The 15,196-nt window shown below is 48.8% G+C and overlaps 1 protein-coding gene across 3 annotated transcripts; it reads left to right on the forward strand.

Moving 5' to 3' along the window:
- The first annotated feature begins 215 nt into the window (after window positions 1-215).
- Window positions 216-12,276, forward strand: NUDT13 (nudix hydrolase 13). Of its 3 annotated transcripts, XM_064429869.1 has the most exons (9): window positions 216-300; window positions 1,751-1,861; window positions 2,718-2,857; window positions 3,370-3,477; window positions 3,853-3,959; window positions 4,795-4,920; window positions 5,133-5,244; window positions 6,410-6,561; window positions 7,103-8,931. In XM_064429869.1, exons 2-9 carry the CDS (start codon window positions 1,779-1,781, stop codon window positions 7,295-7,297), a joined length of 1,023 nt encoding a protein of 340 aa, XP_064285939.1. In that variant the 5' UTR covers window positions 216-300; window positions 1,751-1,778; the 3' UTR covers window positions 7,298-8,931. The 3 variants fall into 3 exon arrangements, with proteins under 3 accessions (XP_064285939.1, XP_064285940.1, XP_064285941.1); XM_064429870.1 differs by lacking the exons at window positions 6,410-6,561; window positions 7,103-8,931 and adding an exon at window positions 11,958-12,276; XM_064429871.1 differs by lacking the exon at window positions 6,410-6,561.
- The last annotated feature ends 2,920 nt before the right edge of the window (window positions 12,277-15,196 follow it).

Raw genomic sequence — 15,196 nt, forward strand, 5'->3', positions numbered from 1 at the left:
AAATTCCCCACAAACACATGATCACAAATGGTGCTCCCGCGTGATTTTTGGCATCTTTCCCTGCTCGAGGACGCGTGGTCCTTTACTTTAAACAACGGGGATACAAAACGCAGAGAAGCTTGGGGTGGGGAAAAAAGGAGGAGAAAAGAAAGTCCCGGAGGGGAAGGAGCTGCAGAACTACAATTCCCAGCGCTCCCGGGGCGGGAAGGGGCTGGGGCGCGGGAGGCTCCGGGATCCCTCGGCCCGGCCCGCTCCTGCCCCGCTCCTGCCCCGCTCCGGAGCTCGGCACGGCCTCTGCAGGTGCAGCCTCTGCTGTCTGCGGGTGTTCAGGGTGCCAGCCAAAGCGTGGCGCGGTGCTTCCTGGGGAGGAAGGGGGTAAAGGCGCTCGGGTCGGGGGAAAAGCTGGCTCTTCCCTCTGTCCCGGCCGGTGACAGCGCTGCCGCGGCGCGCCGGGAAGTGTCGGGGGGAGAGAGGACACACACACGGCTGTCACCCCACCAGACCCTCTGCCTGCCAGGCACCGTCCGCACAGGTGTCTGCACCAGCGTGCCCAGCTCCCCCTGCTCCCGGTGGCTTCCCCACGGCACCGTCCCGGTCAGCTGAGGCGGTGGGAAAGGGTTTGTGGGGTGGAGATGTCCGGAGCCACGAGGCAAAGTCTCTCCGTGCAAATAGGAGCCTGTGCCCAGGCACCCCTGGGGCTGCCATCACCTGTGCTGAAGGAAGAGCTCTCAGACTCCTCCTGGCACCTCTCAGGCTCCCAGCACTGACCTGTGCTGAAGGAAGAGCTCTCAGACTCCTCCTGGCACCCCTCGGGCTGCCATCACTGACCTGTGCTGAAGGAAGAGCTCTCAGACTCTTCCTGGCACTTCTCAGGCTGCCATCACTGACCTGTGCTGAAGGAAGAGCTCTCAGACTCCTCCTGGCACCTCTCAGGGTGCCATCACTGACCTGTGCTGAAGGAAGAGCTCTCAGACTCTTCCTGGCACTTCTCAGGCTGCCATCACTGACCTGTGCTGAAGGAAGAGCTCTCAGACTCCTCCTGGCACTGCCCGTGTGTCTGTAACAAAGCAAAGGTGACTTCCTCCATAAAGGGTTTTGTGTTCTGTGGCTGCAGGGTGCAATGATCCCGGTGATCACCAGGGATTGTGCACCACTTCTCTCTTGGGTCTCTGGCTATTTCCTGACATCCTGAAGCTGAGGTCAGGCTTTCAGCCTGGGCTGAAAACGTGGTGGGATTCTTTGGCACAAAAAGCATTCATAGCTGGAGATGATCCCACTCAGCTGCAACTGCTGTCCCCTGTCTAGCTCAGGGAATTCTCTTCCACAGCTGATATTTTGTCTTTCACTCTCTCCTGGCATGGGTGCCTTTCCCACAGATCCACTGTGTGCTGCAGTAGGATGTGTGGTTGGATCGAGTCCATTACAACTGTGTAGGAAACCAGCAAAAGAGCAGCCACCTTCTCTGCCCTTTTCCCCAGGAACACAGGATTTGGGAGAGCAAGGTCTAATCTAGTCTTGTAAGCAAGTTCTGTAAGAGCTGTGCACACTCAGAGATGGAAACAAACTGAGGTATCTTTAAGTAGTCTTAAAACTGGCCTGAAATGGAGTTTGAAGTGTGACTGAAGTGATCATTTTAGAAAGCAGATCCTGCAGACTCTCAGAGATGGAGATTTAGCTGGTTATTGCACCTTTTAAATCAAACTTAACCTTGCAGGGCTGCTGCATTACATTTTATTTTAATTTTTTTTAGGCAGAGACACCAGCTGTAGCTGTTGGTTATGGCTGCAGTGTGTCAAGCACTGCACAGGAGAGTTTCCTCCCTCGCCTGCAGGTTGCACTCCACCTATGTGAGAAAAATGAGGTAAGTTCTCATCTGATTCCTGAGTACTGGGAGGCCAGAGCTTGGCACAAGCAGCCCTACCTGACCCTGACCTGGGGGTTAATCCTTCACCGGTTCAGCCATCACACAGAAATAAATTCTTTGTGAGCTCTGTGAAGGGTAACAGCCAAGGCCTCTGGGCTCCCTTCAGCACTGGTAAGAGCTGCTTCTCTCAGGCTGAAGCTCTGTTAATGATTGCCTGTCCTGCCTAGAGGGTTCCTACAATCCCAGGAAGACTTGAAGTGGTGCTGCTCACCTCGTTTTAAATAATGCTTCAAACAGCCTGGAAGGAGAATATGCTGACACCCTTTTTCCAATGATGGTTTTTCCTAACTCAGCTCCAGGCAGCTGTGCCCTAAGACTTGGTCTTTACCCCTCACATCAGTGTGACAACATAACACATGTAGCCTGATGGGAACCAGATTCAACATCAGAAGTGCTCAGCAGCTCGGCCACACAGCATTTGGAGCCATCCAAATTCACAGAATATTCCAAGCTGGGAGGGACTGGGGTGTTTAAAGGGAAGATCAAGGTTTCCTGCAGCCTTTACAGCAGACCTGTTGGATTAAGAGACTGGGTTACTGTTCTTGCATCTTCAGACTTGGGGGTACTCGTGTGGCAGGTAAGAACTGCAGCATTTTATGCCACACAAACTTCACTAGAGGCTGCAGTCCACCAAAGAGTGACTCAGCTGTCAAAACTCTCCAAGCACGTGGAATACCTTAAATCTCATCTGCCCATTCAGCCCCCCCTGCTCTGTGCAAAACAAAGGTCTCCAAATAAGCAATAATCTCAACACGATCTTCAATTTATCTTCCCAATCATTTTCTCACTGCAGATACTTAAATCAGTTAAAGGAAGATGACAGCCTTTGTAGACAAGCTCAGACCTCAGGAACTTTCTACCTCTTTCACAATCTCTCCCCCTTCCTGCAGAAAGTTGGGAAGAAATATTTGGTACCACAGCTCAGTGCAGCAGGTAAGAAAGAAATCAGTGCCTCCAGAAAGAAACACCTGGTGGATCACACAGCTGAAATGAAACAGAGACACACATGGTATCAACCTGACCTGTTCTGAGGTGATCAGGTTTAAACATTTGGGACTGTGCCTTTTGAAGAGAGAGGGCTGGCAGGAAAACAAACAAGGACTTAATGACAAACGTCTTTTTGGTGTAATGTAGGAAAAGTTTTCTTTGAGAGAAAGCTATTGGCTGGTGCAGGACAAAACCAATGGACAGCTGCTTCCCAGGCATTACAGCATTGGGACCTTTAGCCTGGGATGGTCTAAACTTCCTACAACTTAGGAGCAAAGCCAGATTTTAGGTTTCTACCTGTGTGGGATTGCTTGTCTGGCCCCCTTTCACACATGGGCATTTTGCCTTGAGCCAGGATTCCCTGTGCCTTGAAGATCCAGAGAGCAAATCCAGAGATGTCTATTGCAACAGATGTCTTTGCTTTCATCACAGCCTTCTCTTCCCCTTTCCCTGTTCAGAGACGAGACAGGTTCTGGAGAAGCTGCAGGAGGCTGAGCAGTGGATGGAGAAGTCGGTGCTGATCGGATGTTCGGACGAGCACAGACCGCGCTTTGCGCTGGATTTAGGTTGGGATAACTCCTCTTCCACCCCTGCCAGCACCAGCTTGATGCACTGGGATGGAGGAGATCCCTAATCCTTGGGAGGGCCTGTCCTGCCAAGGAGGGCTGGGCTGGGTCTCTGTAGGGGCAGTTGTGAGCGTGGCAGGTCATGGACTGCACTGCTGCTCCTGTGCCTGTGTGTGTCAGGCAAGGTGGGCTGGGGGAGGTCATTCACATTTGGGAATGCTTCCCCTGATGTTGTTCAATCCCATGGGAACTCCCAGAAACTGTATACTGGGACAGCAAAGGGCATAAAATGGGAATAATAGTAATAATAGCTGAAACTTATGAGATAAAATTATCTTTTTTTCTTTTTCTCTTTTTTTCTTTTCCCTTGAACAGGAGCCTTGGATAAATCAGTCATTGAGTCAGAACTGCAGGGATCATTTACTGACCTACGAAAGGCTCTCTTTGTCGTGGATGGGAAGGATTCTCCTTTGCTGGCTTCGGTATCGGACAGGGCTTTTTATTTAGGGAGCTGTGGTCTCTAACATCAACCCTTCTCCTCATCTCCCACACTGTTTGATGATCTAATATTGTAGAAGTACCTACTGTACACTTTCAGGAACTTAGATGCAGACACACTATAAATTACAACAGTTTTCCCATATTTGAAATCCCAAAAGGAAGATGCAAGGGAAAGAGAAACAGAAAAGTGACTTTAAAATGACTGCAGTAATTTCTGCCATTTAGCTGAAATGTGCTAAATGACAGCAATCCCGGTTTGTCCTCAGCCCAACAACTATCAGGCAAACTGGAAATCACAAACAAACTTATGCATCTTCACTCAGAGCTGCTCTTTTAAAACCTCTCCCTTATAAGCTGGGCTCTGCAGATGCCCTGTGTTTGGAAGGCCTAAGAAAAGGCCTGTGTGTGAAAATCAGCTGTCCTGACCCATAAGAATAGCTTGTAGTGCCTTTCCTGCTCTATAATGTTTGTGATGCCTGGGCTATTTTTCAAGAAGATATTCAGGGCTGGAGACTCTTTAAAATAGTCCAGCTCCCAGTACACCTCCCATTATGTCCCAATAAACAATCTCTTGCCCTCCTCCCCCAAACATACTCAAATTTCAAAGCAGCAAACATGGATTACGGAATCCACTTTTCAAAACACTGCCCATACTTTACCTTTCTGAGGCTTCCAAAGATAGTCACAGTTTATCCCCATGGCTGCACATGAAGCATCATTCAGGGAGACTGCTCTGAATTATTTCTTCCCCCTAGGTATATATATCTATATGTATCTATATATCTAAATGAGGTTTGTGCTCCTCTGTGTTGGCAGGCCCAGTCCCTCCTGCGGTGGCACGATTCCCACCAGTACTGCAGCAAAACTGGGCAGCCCACTGAGAAGAACCCAGCTGGCAGCAAACGTGTCTGCCACGCCAGTGGAGTCACTTACTACCCTCAGGTGAGCACCTGGCAGCACAGGGGAGGGACACAGGGACAGGAGGGCAGCGCTGCTGGCTCACCCCTGGGGGAAGCAGGAAAAGGGATTTGTGCCCAGCTGGGTACTTGGTCTTTAGTGGTCAGCAGCGACCCTCAACCAGCCAGGAAAAGCAAAAATTTGCATTTAGTTGTTTTGTCTGAAGCCCTTGTTTTGCTTTGTGGTGCACGTGGCAGGTGTCTCCAGTGGTCATCACCCTGGTGTCCGACGGGAGCCGCTGCCTCCTGGCCCGACAGCCCTCCTTTCCCCCGGGGATGTTCACAGCTCTGTCAGGCTTCTGTGACATGGGTGAGTGGCTTCTGATCCAGTGGCCCTGGGCATGCAGGGTGTGGGGACATCTGTTGGGATAAATCACACAGGACTCCATTTTCTTCATGATGGAAAAAGCCCATTCTTTAGTCGCACAGCTCGTTTTTATACAGTTTTACAGACCTTGTGTGTGACTCCAATTGGTCAGTAGCTTTCTTGCCAATTACTTTATTGTTATTAACAATATTGTTATGGCTATTGTTACCCTGTATTGATTGGTCACTCAAACCCCTGATGTGTACATGCAGGAAAAGTTGTTTGTGAGAGTTTTCATTTTTCTATCTAATGGTGCAAAAACAGTTTATAGAAGTGCAAGTTGTTTTTCACCCAGGAATAGATTGTTATGCTAACAAACTGCTCACACTAGGATTGCTTTCACGTGGGAACTTGCAAAATGCTGGCTTTGACTAGGCCAGCCAGCAGCCCCAGGAGAGCAGGCTTGGTTCTGTGAAGCTTTTCTTTATAATTTTTCTACCTTACTGCAACAGACATCAGCCATAATCCCTGTTCACAGACGAGGATGGACACACAGGTGATCTGTGTCCCCATCCCCAGATGTGTTCAAGGCCAAGCTGGGTAAGCCTTTGAGCAGCCTGGTCTAGCAGAAGGGGGTTGGAACTAAATGATCCTTAAAGTCCCTTTGGACCCAAACCAGTCTGTGATTCTGTGATAGCTGGGGGAAAAAACCCCATTATATCTAAATAGATCAGTGTTTGCATGCAGACAGAATTCAAAATAGCTGTTATGTACCTGAAGGGAATGGGAATTATAGGTGTCTAGCAGTTGTTCTAGTCCCTGATAGCAAACGTAAGCTTTAAACTTGCTGGGTTATAACCCCCGATCCTTTTAAAATCCATTTTGTGGCTCGTGCGGTCTGGCTTAGAAGAAGAAGTACAAACTTCTCATTACAGGAGGGAAAATGGCTTAAAATTGAATTGTTGTGTCCACCATCTGTACCTAGACAGGGCCAAAAATGTCTCTGGTGCCTGTGTTTATCAGAGGTTGATGAATTTAATGGAGCATCCTGCCAGCAAGTGTTCCCAGGACAGCACAGCTGGCGCTCCTGCGGGTGGGGATGAGTGTGTCCCGCGTTTTCCTCGCCCGGTTTGCGATGCCGTCCTTGCCTAACTCGGGCTGGTTCCAGGTGAGAACGTGGAGGAGGCAGTGCGGCGAGAAGTGGCCGAGGAGGTGGGGCTGGAGGTGGAGTCGCTGCGCTACTCGGCGTCGCAGCACTGGCCCTTCCCCAGCAGCTCCCTGATGATAGCCTGCCACGCCATGGTGCGAGCCATGGCTGAGGTGAGCACCTCGGCCTGCCCGAGCTACTCCACTGCCTGCCCCAGGCAGCCAAACCTCCTTCGGTCCACGGAATTTAGTTGGGAGAGCATCAAGCCCTCCGTAAATGCAATTTTCCACTGGCTTTTTCTGCAAGTGCAGAAGAAACTTTGAGACAATCCCATCATCGCCTGTTGCAAGGTGCCAGATTTCACTCAGGTCACTGCATTGCCAGATTTGACTCAGGTCACAAGCCCAGAGCCCAACACCCCTGGATTTCTCCCTCTGAACTTGGCAGAGGAGGTTCCCTCACACATTTGCCATAGAACACTCAGATTCCAGCACATGAATTACTGTGCTCAGCCACTTTGCTTTGGTTGGTTTGTGGCTGCCCTAAGGAAGCCAGCACAACAAAGTGAGATTCTGGTAATACCCTTCCCTGGGCTGGCATCAGTGCCTAACTCAGGCATGGATGTAGCACTCTGGGCATCTCTGTGGAAGCAAGGTGCCACTGCCCATGTTCAAACCTGATTTAAGGAACTGGTGCCCTCTGAATTCTTTCCAGATCAGTGTGGACACCCTGGAGTTGGAGGAAGCCCGTTGGTTTGGCCTGGAGGAAATTGTGGAGGGCCTCAAGAGGGAGCCCAGCTCTTCCAAGCAAGACGACGGCAGTTTCTTACCCTGGTTCCCCCCCAAACAGGCCATTGCTCACCAGCTGATCCGTGAGTGGCTTCAGCAGCAGACTGCCCAGACAGCTTAGGCAGGGCTTCACCCACTCTGTGATTCCACCAGAACTGTCAAAGCTCCAGAGAAAAGCTTCCAAAGCTCCTGGAACAAGGGCTCTGTCACAGTGAGGGCAGCACCACACTGATGGCACTCAGGCACACTGACCCACAAAGGTCTCTGAACTGATCTGACAGGCTCATGTACAGTGGATCACCTCTGAGACCCCATGGTTTGAAGTAAATGTACAATAAAATTCTCAGTTCCAAAGCATCAAACTTGTTGTGACCAGCTGTCACTGACCCCATGGCACCAGTGCCCCATTTTTTCCTCCATTTCTTCTGTTTTGGGTGGACATCCAAGGCACCTTTCCCAGAACAAAAATAAAGGGAGAGTGGCACTTTCCAGTGTCTGTGTTTATATGGATCTGGGAGAGCTGTCAAAACCCAGTAGAAAAGACACTGCCTGTTTGCTCTCCTCTTCTTCTCTCTCTTCCCATTCAGTCTTCCATTTTAATATAAAATACCTTTTTTTTATGTTAAATGGGCTTCTACATTTCCCCCACTGGTAAGACAGTTTCTTCTGTCCCAAGAAAGAGAGAACAGAGCTCTCTGGTGGTGGAGAGGGGAAGAACAAGACCTGCACATAAACGTTTTAGAAGACCACAGCTAAAGGTGACAAGAACTGCACTTAGAACAGAGAAAAATCTTGAAAGGATCAGTGTCTCTTACCCTGAGGCCAAAGTCTGTGCCTTGCCTGGAGAGCTGGTGTGATTTGACTGATGAAATGGTGCCACCTCTCTGGAGGAAGAACAAGAAGGAAATCTGGACAAGGAAAGCTTAGTGAGAGAGCCAGGTGAAAGGATGTTTGATCTGCTGCTGACTCGGGCTGGCAGCCCTTCCTGCCTGCCTGCCTGCTCAGAGCTCAGCTGCCAGGACTGCAAAGCCAGGTGCTTGAAGGGGGACAGGGATGTGTCCCTGACTGCCACCACTGGGATTCACTGCAGGAGAGCAGTGGTCAAAATCTGCAGTCCTGACACCTGAGCAGCAAGTAAAAAAGTAAGTCTTCCACACTTTTGAGACACGCTGTGTTTGCTTGTGTTACTTTTACTTCAGGAGGTTGGGAGGGCATACCTTCAGGCCGTGGTGGCATGTACAAACACCCTTCTTGGTATTTTAGTTACCAGAGAGAGAAAAAGTCTTTTCAATCTACTCAAATAGGGGATTTTTTTGGTAGAGCTCGAATAGCTACAAGATAATAATCACATCACATCTTTGGAAAAGCATTGCCTTTTAAACTGTTTTCTAAAACCCTCACTCCATTATGACTTAGTTATGAAGCAACATTGGTGGCCTCCATTCCTGATGTTAAGCTAGCAGGAGTGATGATAGGCAGTACCCAGCCCTGAGCAGGACAGAAAAACAAGGTGAGGGACATTGTCCTCACTTGCATTTGCCTCATAAATCTGTCTGAAGCCTGAAGAACACTCACTGCAGTCAAGACAGGACATGCTCCATAAAGGCAAGTGACCTAGAAATAGGAACAGGCAATTCCTGACAGAGGCTTCCTCACCAAAACACAGCAGGGCTTTCCATGGAAAAGGTACCAGGCAGGCAGAAGGGCACAGAGCAACAACATATTTCTCTCAAGAATGCATCCCTTAACTGAATCCTCTTTGGGAACACTTGGCTAGCATAAATCACTGAGAGCCCACTGCTTTTAGGGATTTACTGTAATAGGAGCCTCCTCAAGCCAGGTCTCATAAGCTCTTGGAGGTCTATTCCTCACCCAAGATAGCTCAGCTACCTCTGGAGGCATAAAATCAGCAGGATGGTTTCTGTGGTGGTGTTGGAAACAAAAAAGTTTTAATAAAGGCAAAATAACAAATTCTGTACAGAGAATCACCGAGGCAGGTGCAAGAGTCCTTGCCCCTGGTAAAACACCTCACAAAAGCCATTTGTTTCTTTGTTCTCTTCTTTTTCTAGTAAATTGCCCAGGCAGGACTTTTTGGCTCCTGTCCAACTGGCTATCCTTAAGTTTGAGGTGAAGTCCCCCAGGTCCTGTGAGATGCCTTTTCACCTAATCCAGGAGAGAAACTTCTGGGCTGATTTCCTTTTTAAGGGGACAAAGGTTAGCTTTGTCACTCCATCAACAGCAGGGCACATTCCTACAATTTACAGCAAGACCCAGCACTGAAAAGCTGCCAGCTGGGGCATTACAGCCCAATTGCTCATAGGTATTACCAGTCAGCAGGATACAGAATGATAGCACTCATCTGATTAATCAGATGTCACTTTTTGGTTAGCAGGTTGAGAGCAGCATTCCACCTACCTCCCAAAAGTAGCAGGGCATAAAACTCATGTTCATCTCCAACAGGTGCCAGCAGAGAGGATTGAAGTAAGCAAACCTCATGACACAACTTGTTTATCTCTGACTGCTCATGATGCTTTGAGAAGGCTGACCTAGAACAGAGACCAGACAGAGTTAAAGAATAAAGCAGGGATTTATTAAAAGTCCTCCATGGATCCACCTTGGGCAGCACAAGAGCACAGCCAGGGCTGCACCCAAGGTGAACCAAAGTGGTCACAAAATGCACAACTGGTCTCTCACTTTTGTAAGTTCTGCTCCATTTGCATATTGGAGTTAATTGTCCAATTACAGCTTCAGGTTGTGAAGTTTCATACCCCTTGTTTTTCTCTTTTCAATTCACCCTTGTTTATGCTCTTGGGCCTGAAACTTGTATTGGTTGTCCTTGGTCCCAAGCTAAAGAAGGAATTGTTTTGTCTTCCTGCTCTGTGCAGAGAGCTCACCATCCCTTAGTGTGACACTCAGAACTACACACCAAAGCAGCACAGAATCTGAAAAATATAAAAGCTAAAACTTAAGGCATGACTCAGAAAAATCTTATCTGGAAACAGTGTGGGTAGAAAATTCACTCACCACATGCTCTCCCATCACCTGGGCTGCTGTGCTGCTGTGTGGAAAGGCCACACTTTGCTATCCATCACTGTGGATGGCAGAAAGTCTGACTTCAGTATTACAGTTCTTACATGAAGAAATTGTTTCACCTTTAAGCAATCTCCAAGACACTGTGGACACACACTGAGCCTGATGTTAGGCCTGAGAGGACATGGAATGCCCTGACAACCTAACCTCGTAAAAGTCATTTGTCAGCAAACCTTTTTGAAGGAACCATGAGCAGCTGCCCTTTTGCCTCCTTTTTTCCTCCACCTTTTTTTCCCTGCCTTCTTTTCCTGCAATTTTTTTGCCACCTTCCCCCTCCCTTTTATCCCCCTGCAATTTTTTGCCACCCTTTTTTCCCCACCTTTTTTCTTGCCTTTTTTTTTCCCCCACACTTTTTTGCTGCCTTTTTTTTTCAAGCCCTGTTTTGCCTCTCAATACAAATCTCTCAAATGACGGAATAAGTTGTTGTTTCTACCAATTTAAACCCTAAAAATAAGGCACAACAGAGACTCCTTGTCAATTTAAACTGAAGGATGATGAAAATTGAAGGTTTGCTCTCATTTCAAACCAATAAAATCCCATCATAAAGGGTCTTCCCTGATGTATTTCAGCAAGAAAATGGGGATTCCCCATCCACTGATAGCCCTGAAATCATGGCCAAGGCTGGGTTTCTTTCAATTGATACCCTTAATATTGCAGGTAAATGGGGATTCCCCCAGCTTAAACACAGACAATAAGGGAAAATCAACCAGTTAAACAACTTCAGAATAGAGGTCAATAGAAATCCATTGAAAAGGAACCACAGCACACCTGTCTTCCCTACTTAATTCCATCAGGCTTCCTTCACTAAAAACACTCTCACAATTAAAAGAGGAGATGCCTCGTGTGTTACCTCACAGCAGTGGAAGAGGCAGCATGGAAATACTTCTTCTTCCATGGCAAACTCTCCTGGGAGCACTTCCAGAGCCTTGAAGGGCTCCACTGTGAAGCTGCTGAAGAAATGGAAACAGTTGGGATGAGCACAGCCCCAGAGAAATCCCAGCCCCACTGATGGAAAAGTCAGATTATCCAAGCAGCAACATCAGCTGGAGTGTTTGCAAAAGAGCAGCTTTGTTCTCAACCTCAGCTTAGGAGTTCTCCTCATTCACTAAGGGAGTCCCTCCATCTGTTTGGACCTTTTGTACAGCACAGGTCACACAGCAGTTAAATGGGATCATGTTCTTCAACTCAATCAGGTTTTAAAGTATTGTATCTAAACTGGATCTAACTACTCATCAGTGAGAATTTTATGTGTTTTCAGTGTAAATTACCTTCCCTGGCCAAACACAAACCCTTCCCAAGGTTCAAGTACCTCTGTTTTCCACCACTAACTGCTCATTATCCTTGTCTGAATTAAAACACCTCTGTTAACCCCATTTTTCCACCACAGATTTGTCTGAGTCTCTCACCTCTCAGCAGTCCAAATTCCTTGAAATTTGGCAAAACATTCTTTAGAACTTCCCAGCTCTTGCTGTCCATCTCTAATCCCTGTCCAACCTGCCAGTGCTCTCCCTGAACTGCTGACAAAGTAAATTACACAACATCAGTGGAGGACAACTGATTAATTGCTGAATGAAAAAGAAATAAAGGGAAATCAAGAAGCTGATTTAGACCAAGCAAGACTGCAGTGCTGGTGTCTGTGTATCAATAATTTCTATGTATTTCATTTCACATCACCACTTTCCATTACCCAGATCAAGTTCCAAGAGAAGGACTGAAAGTGTTGCCGAGTCCTGGCTCAGCCTCCCATGGGAGAAAACTACTACAGGAACTCACAAGTGAAGCTGCAGCTGCTTGCCCCACTACTGAAACCAGGGAAATGGAACTAAGCCTTGGAAAAAGATGGGCAAATTCAAAGCTTAGGGAGGCTTTAGTTTGAAATCAAAGGTACCGTGGTGCAGGTCCACACAATGGGAAGGTTCTGATCCCATTACTCAGAATGGCCACTTGCAGCACCTTTCCTGCTTGGAAATGACTGCTGCAATCCGAGCTCAAGGCACACTCACCCCTCCCTTGTGGCTGGTGAAACTTTTCCCTACGTTGGTCTGTGCCAGCTCACGGTCCATCTCCTTCATGTACGCCTTGAGACTGCCCACGAGCTCCTCAGGAGACACCTTCTGCTCCTGCCTCTGATTCCCAGCATCCAGGGCTTCATCATCCTCATCTGAGAAACCAAACTCCTCCTCTTCATCCACATCATCAGAATCCAGCTCCTCCGAGTCTGCCCCTTGACATTATTTTGTGTCAGTACAGCAGCAAAAAAATCAGTGCAGGGATTTAGTTCAAATAAAGAAACAATCTCACCTAAAATTCTGTCCAGGGCTTTTGTAAAAGAATCCACGTCAAAGGTAACATGGGATTCATCAGATGACCTGAAATAGAAAAAAAAAAAATTAAAGAAAATAAAGATGTAATGGTTGCATAAACCTGACAAAGGCACAAGCCATATTGGTTTCTCTCAAGGCAGGATTCAAGTTTGGGAGTTTGAACTTAAAAGTCCTCAGAAGTTTGAAGCCTGTATGGATTAGACATGGAACACTTGAGTGGAAGAATCCTTGGCATAAAAGAGAAAAATTCTGAAGACCACAAAATCAGAGTGAGTGCCAGAGAGCAGCTCAGCTGGCAGCACTTGGACCTGCACCAGTGTCAGAGTGGTCCCAGGCTGATTTACAGCAAGTACATGTTCACTGCCCTGGCTCTGCTTCAGGCCCTGCTCAGCACAGCACCTTCAAACTCTGATTCTCTGCATCCCAGAATGAACCCCAGGGCTGCAGCAGAGTGCAACATTCTACACCAGACCCACAAGAGTGCCACAAGCCTGCAGCCAGTTTGCTTCTCCTTCAGCTTAAATTCAGTGGGGGTTTTTGGTTGTTTTTATTTTGTTTGTTTTTGTTTTTAAGTATCCTTAGAGATGCTACAAGTGAAAGAAGAGAACAGAAATAGGCTGGAGCGCCACTGGCACAGTAAATGGTACTTTACTCTTCCTCTTCTGCTTTTAAAAATATATGTAGATATCATGAACTTTAAAACTTTGTGGTTTGGGACAAACACTCTTTCTTCCCTTCCTTTGGAAGAGATATGCAAGTCCTGAGGCCCTGGGCCAATGCTCCCTGCATTTTATTGATGTTTTTACAATTAAACGAGGGGCGGATGAGATTGACAAGCAAGACACAACTCAGGGTCCTTGGGCAGCAGCCTCCAAACTCTTTGGGTGATGCGAGAGCAATAGGGTGTGAAGACTGCTCTCCAGTGCGAGATTAATCCATGATAACCTGCTCACTGACATCAAAGTCACTTCTCATCGGCCACTTGTTATTCCCGGAGCGCAGGAGCTGCAGTGTTTGCCAAAGCCTGGGCAGAGCGATGGAGAACATTCCTGTCAGATTTCTCCTTCTCTTCCTGTGCCAGCAGGAGAAACCCATCCTGGTTAAGGTTTTGTGCTGTGTGACAGTGTGCAGCTCAGAGCTCAAGCAGTGCCCAGGAGCATTAATTATTGAATCTGCAGTGCCCCCTCAGCCGTGTGAGCTCGGAGCAGGGCGCTGGGAAGTGGGGCCATCCCAATTTCGGGCAGTGGGACTCGGAGCTGGAGCGGTTTGGAGTCAGCACCGGAGCCTGAGCTGCCTCTGTGCTCAGAGAGGGGAGAGCCCTTCCTCTGCAGGGAATGCTTTTCCACTCGGGATTTCTCTCCTGGCAGCTCCAGTCTCGCCTCTTCCAGAGCAGAGCACGCTGTGCCCCAGTGCTTTGCTGCTGGGAGCACTGGGAGAGATCCTGGAACACTGGGAGGGAACTGGGAGCACAGGGAATGCCAGGAGGGAACTGGGAGGGATGGTGGAAGCAGCGGGAGTGAGCAAGAAGGAGCACTGGGAGGATCTCAGGAGCCCTGGGCAGGAATGGTGCTCCCGGTTCCTGCCCAGGGCTCTCCCCATCCCTGCCGGGGCTTGCCAGGAAGAGGGACACTGGCAGGGAACGGGGAGGGAAGTGCTCAGCACTCTGCAAGGTGCAGCAGCCCCAGGGGTGAGCAGGGAGGAGGGGAAGTGCCCCCAGTCCCCCCCCAGTGCCCCCAAAAAAGGAGGCATTACGGGGAGAAAAGGGATTTAAAGGCAGGGGGAAAGATTTTCTGTAATTGTGTTTGATCTGGGGAGGATCCCATTTCACCTGTGATTTGAAGGGTCTCAGTTGAAGGAAAACACACCTTTTCATCATTTTGGGTGCCTCTCTTGGCAGGCAATCACTGTTTTTCATTATTTTCATGTTTAAACAGAAGGAGAAAACCTTTATGGTGCAGTTTGAATTGAGGGAAAGAGCCCCATTTTCATCATTGTCAGGTTCAAACTGAGGGCAAACCCCGCTGTGCCTGCTCTGAAAGGGCTTCCCTTGAGAGGAACCCCTTGATGAGCCATTGTAAGAGTGCCATCGAGGGGACCCTCCATGTGAAGGGACCTGCACAAACCAAAAAGCTGTCCAAAAGCCCCCAGAATGGTCTTTCTTGAAGGAAATTAAAGAGGGGGAACTGCACTTCTCATTTTATATGTCTAAATTGAGGAAAATCCCCCTTGATTCATGTTTTATTCGGGATTAAACTGAGAGGAGACTGTCCTTATGCATCATGTAGGGCTCTAAATCGAGAGGGAAGCTCCGTTCTCCCCTCGATTCAGGGCTTTGACCTGGCGACAAGAGGGAGTTTCCCCTGGTTTAATTCCTGCAGCAGCTGGAACAGAAGGGCGAGGATGGGCTGGCGCTGCCGCGGCACTCAGGCGGTCCCTGGCACGGCAAACCCGCCCGGCACCGAGCGATGCCGCCGGACGCCCGGCACGGCCCGTGCCCGCCCGCCGGAGCCGGCAGCGCTGGGAGCTCCATGGAGCAGCTCAGCCCCGCTCCGCGCTCGGCCCTGCGAGCCCGGCACGGAGCGGGGGCTGCGGGCACATCCCCGTGC

This window comes from Passer domesticus, chromosome 8 (assembly GCF_036417665.1).
Source record: "Passer domesticus isolate bPasDom1 chromosome 8, bPasDom1.hap1, whole genome shotgun sequence".
NCBI classification, from domain to species: domain Eukaryota; kingdom Metazoa; phylum Chordata; class Aves; order Passeriformes; family Passeridae; genus Passer; species Passer domesticus.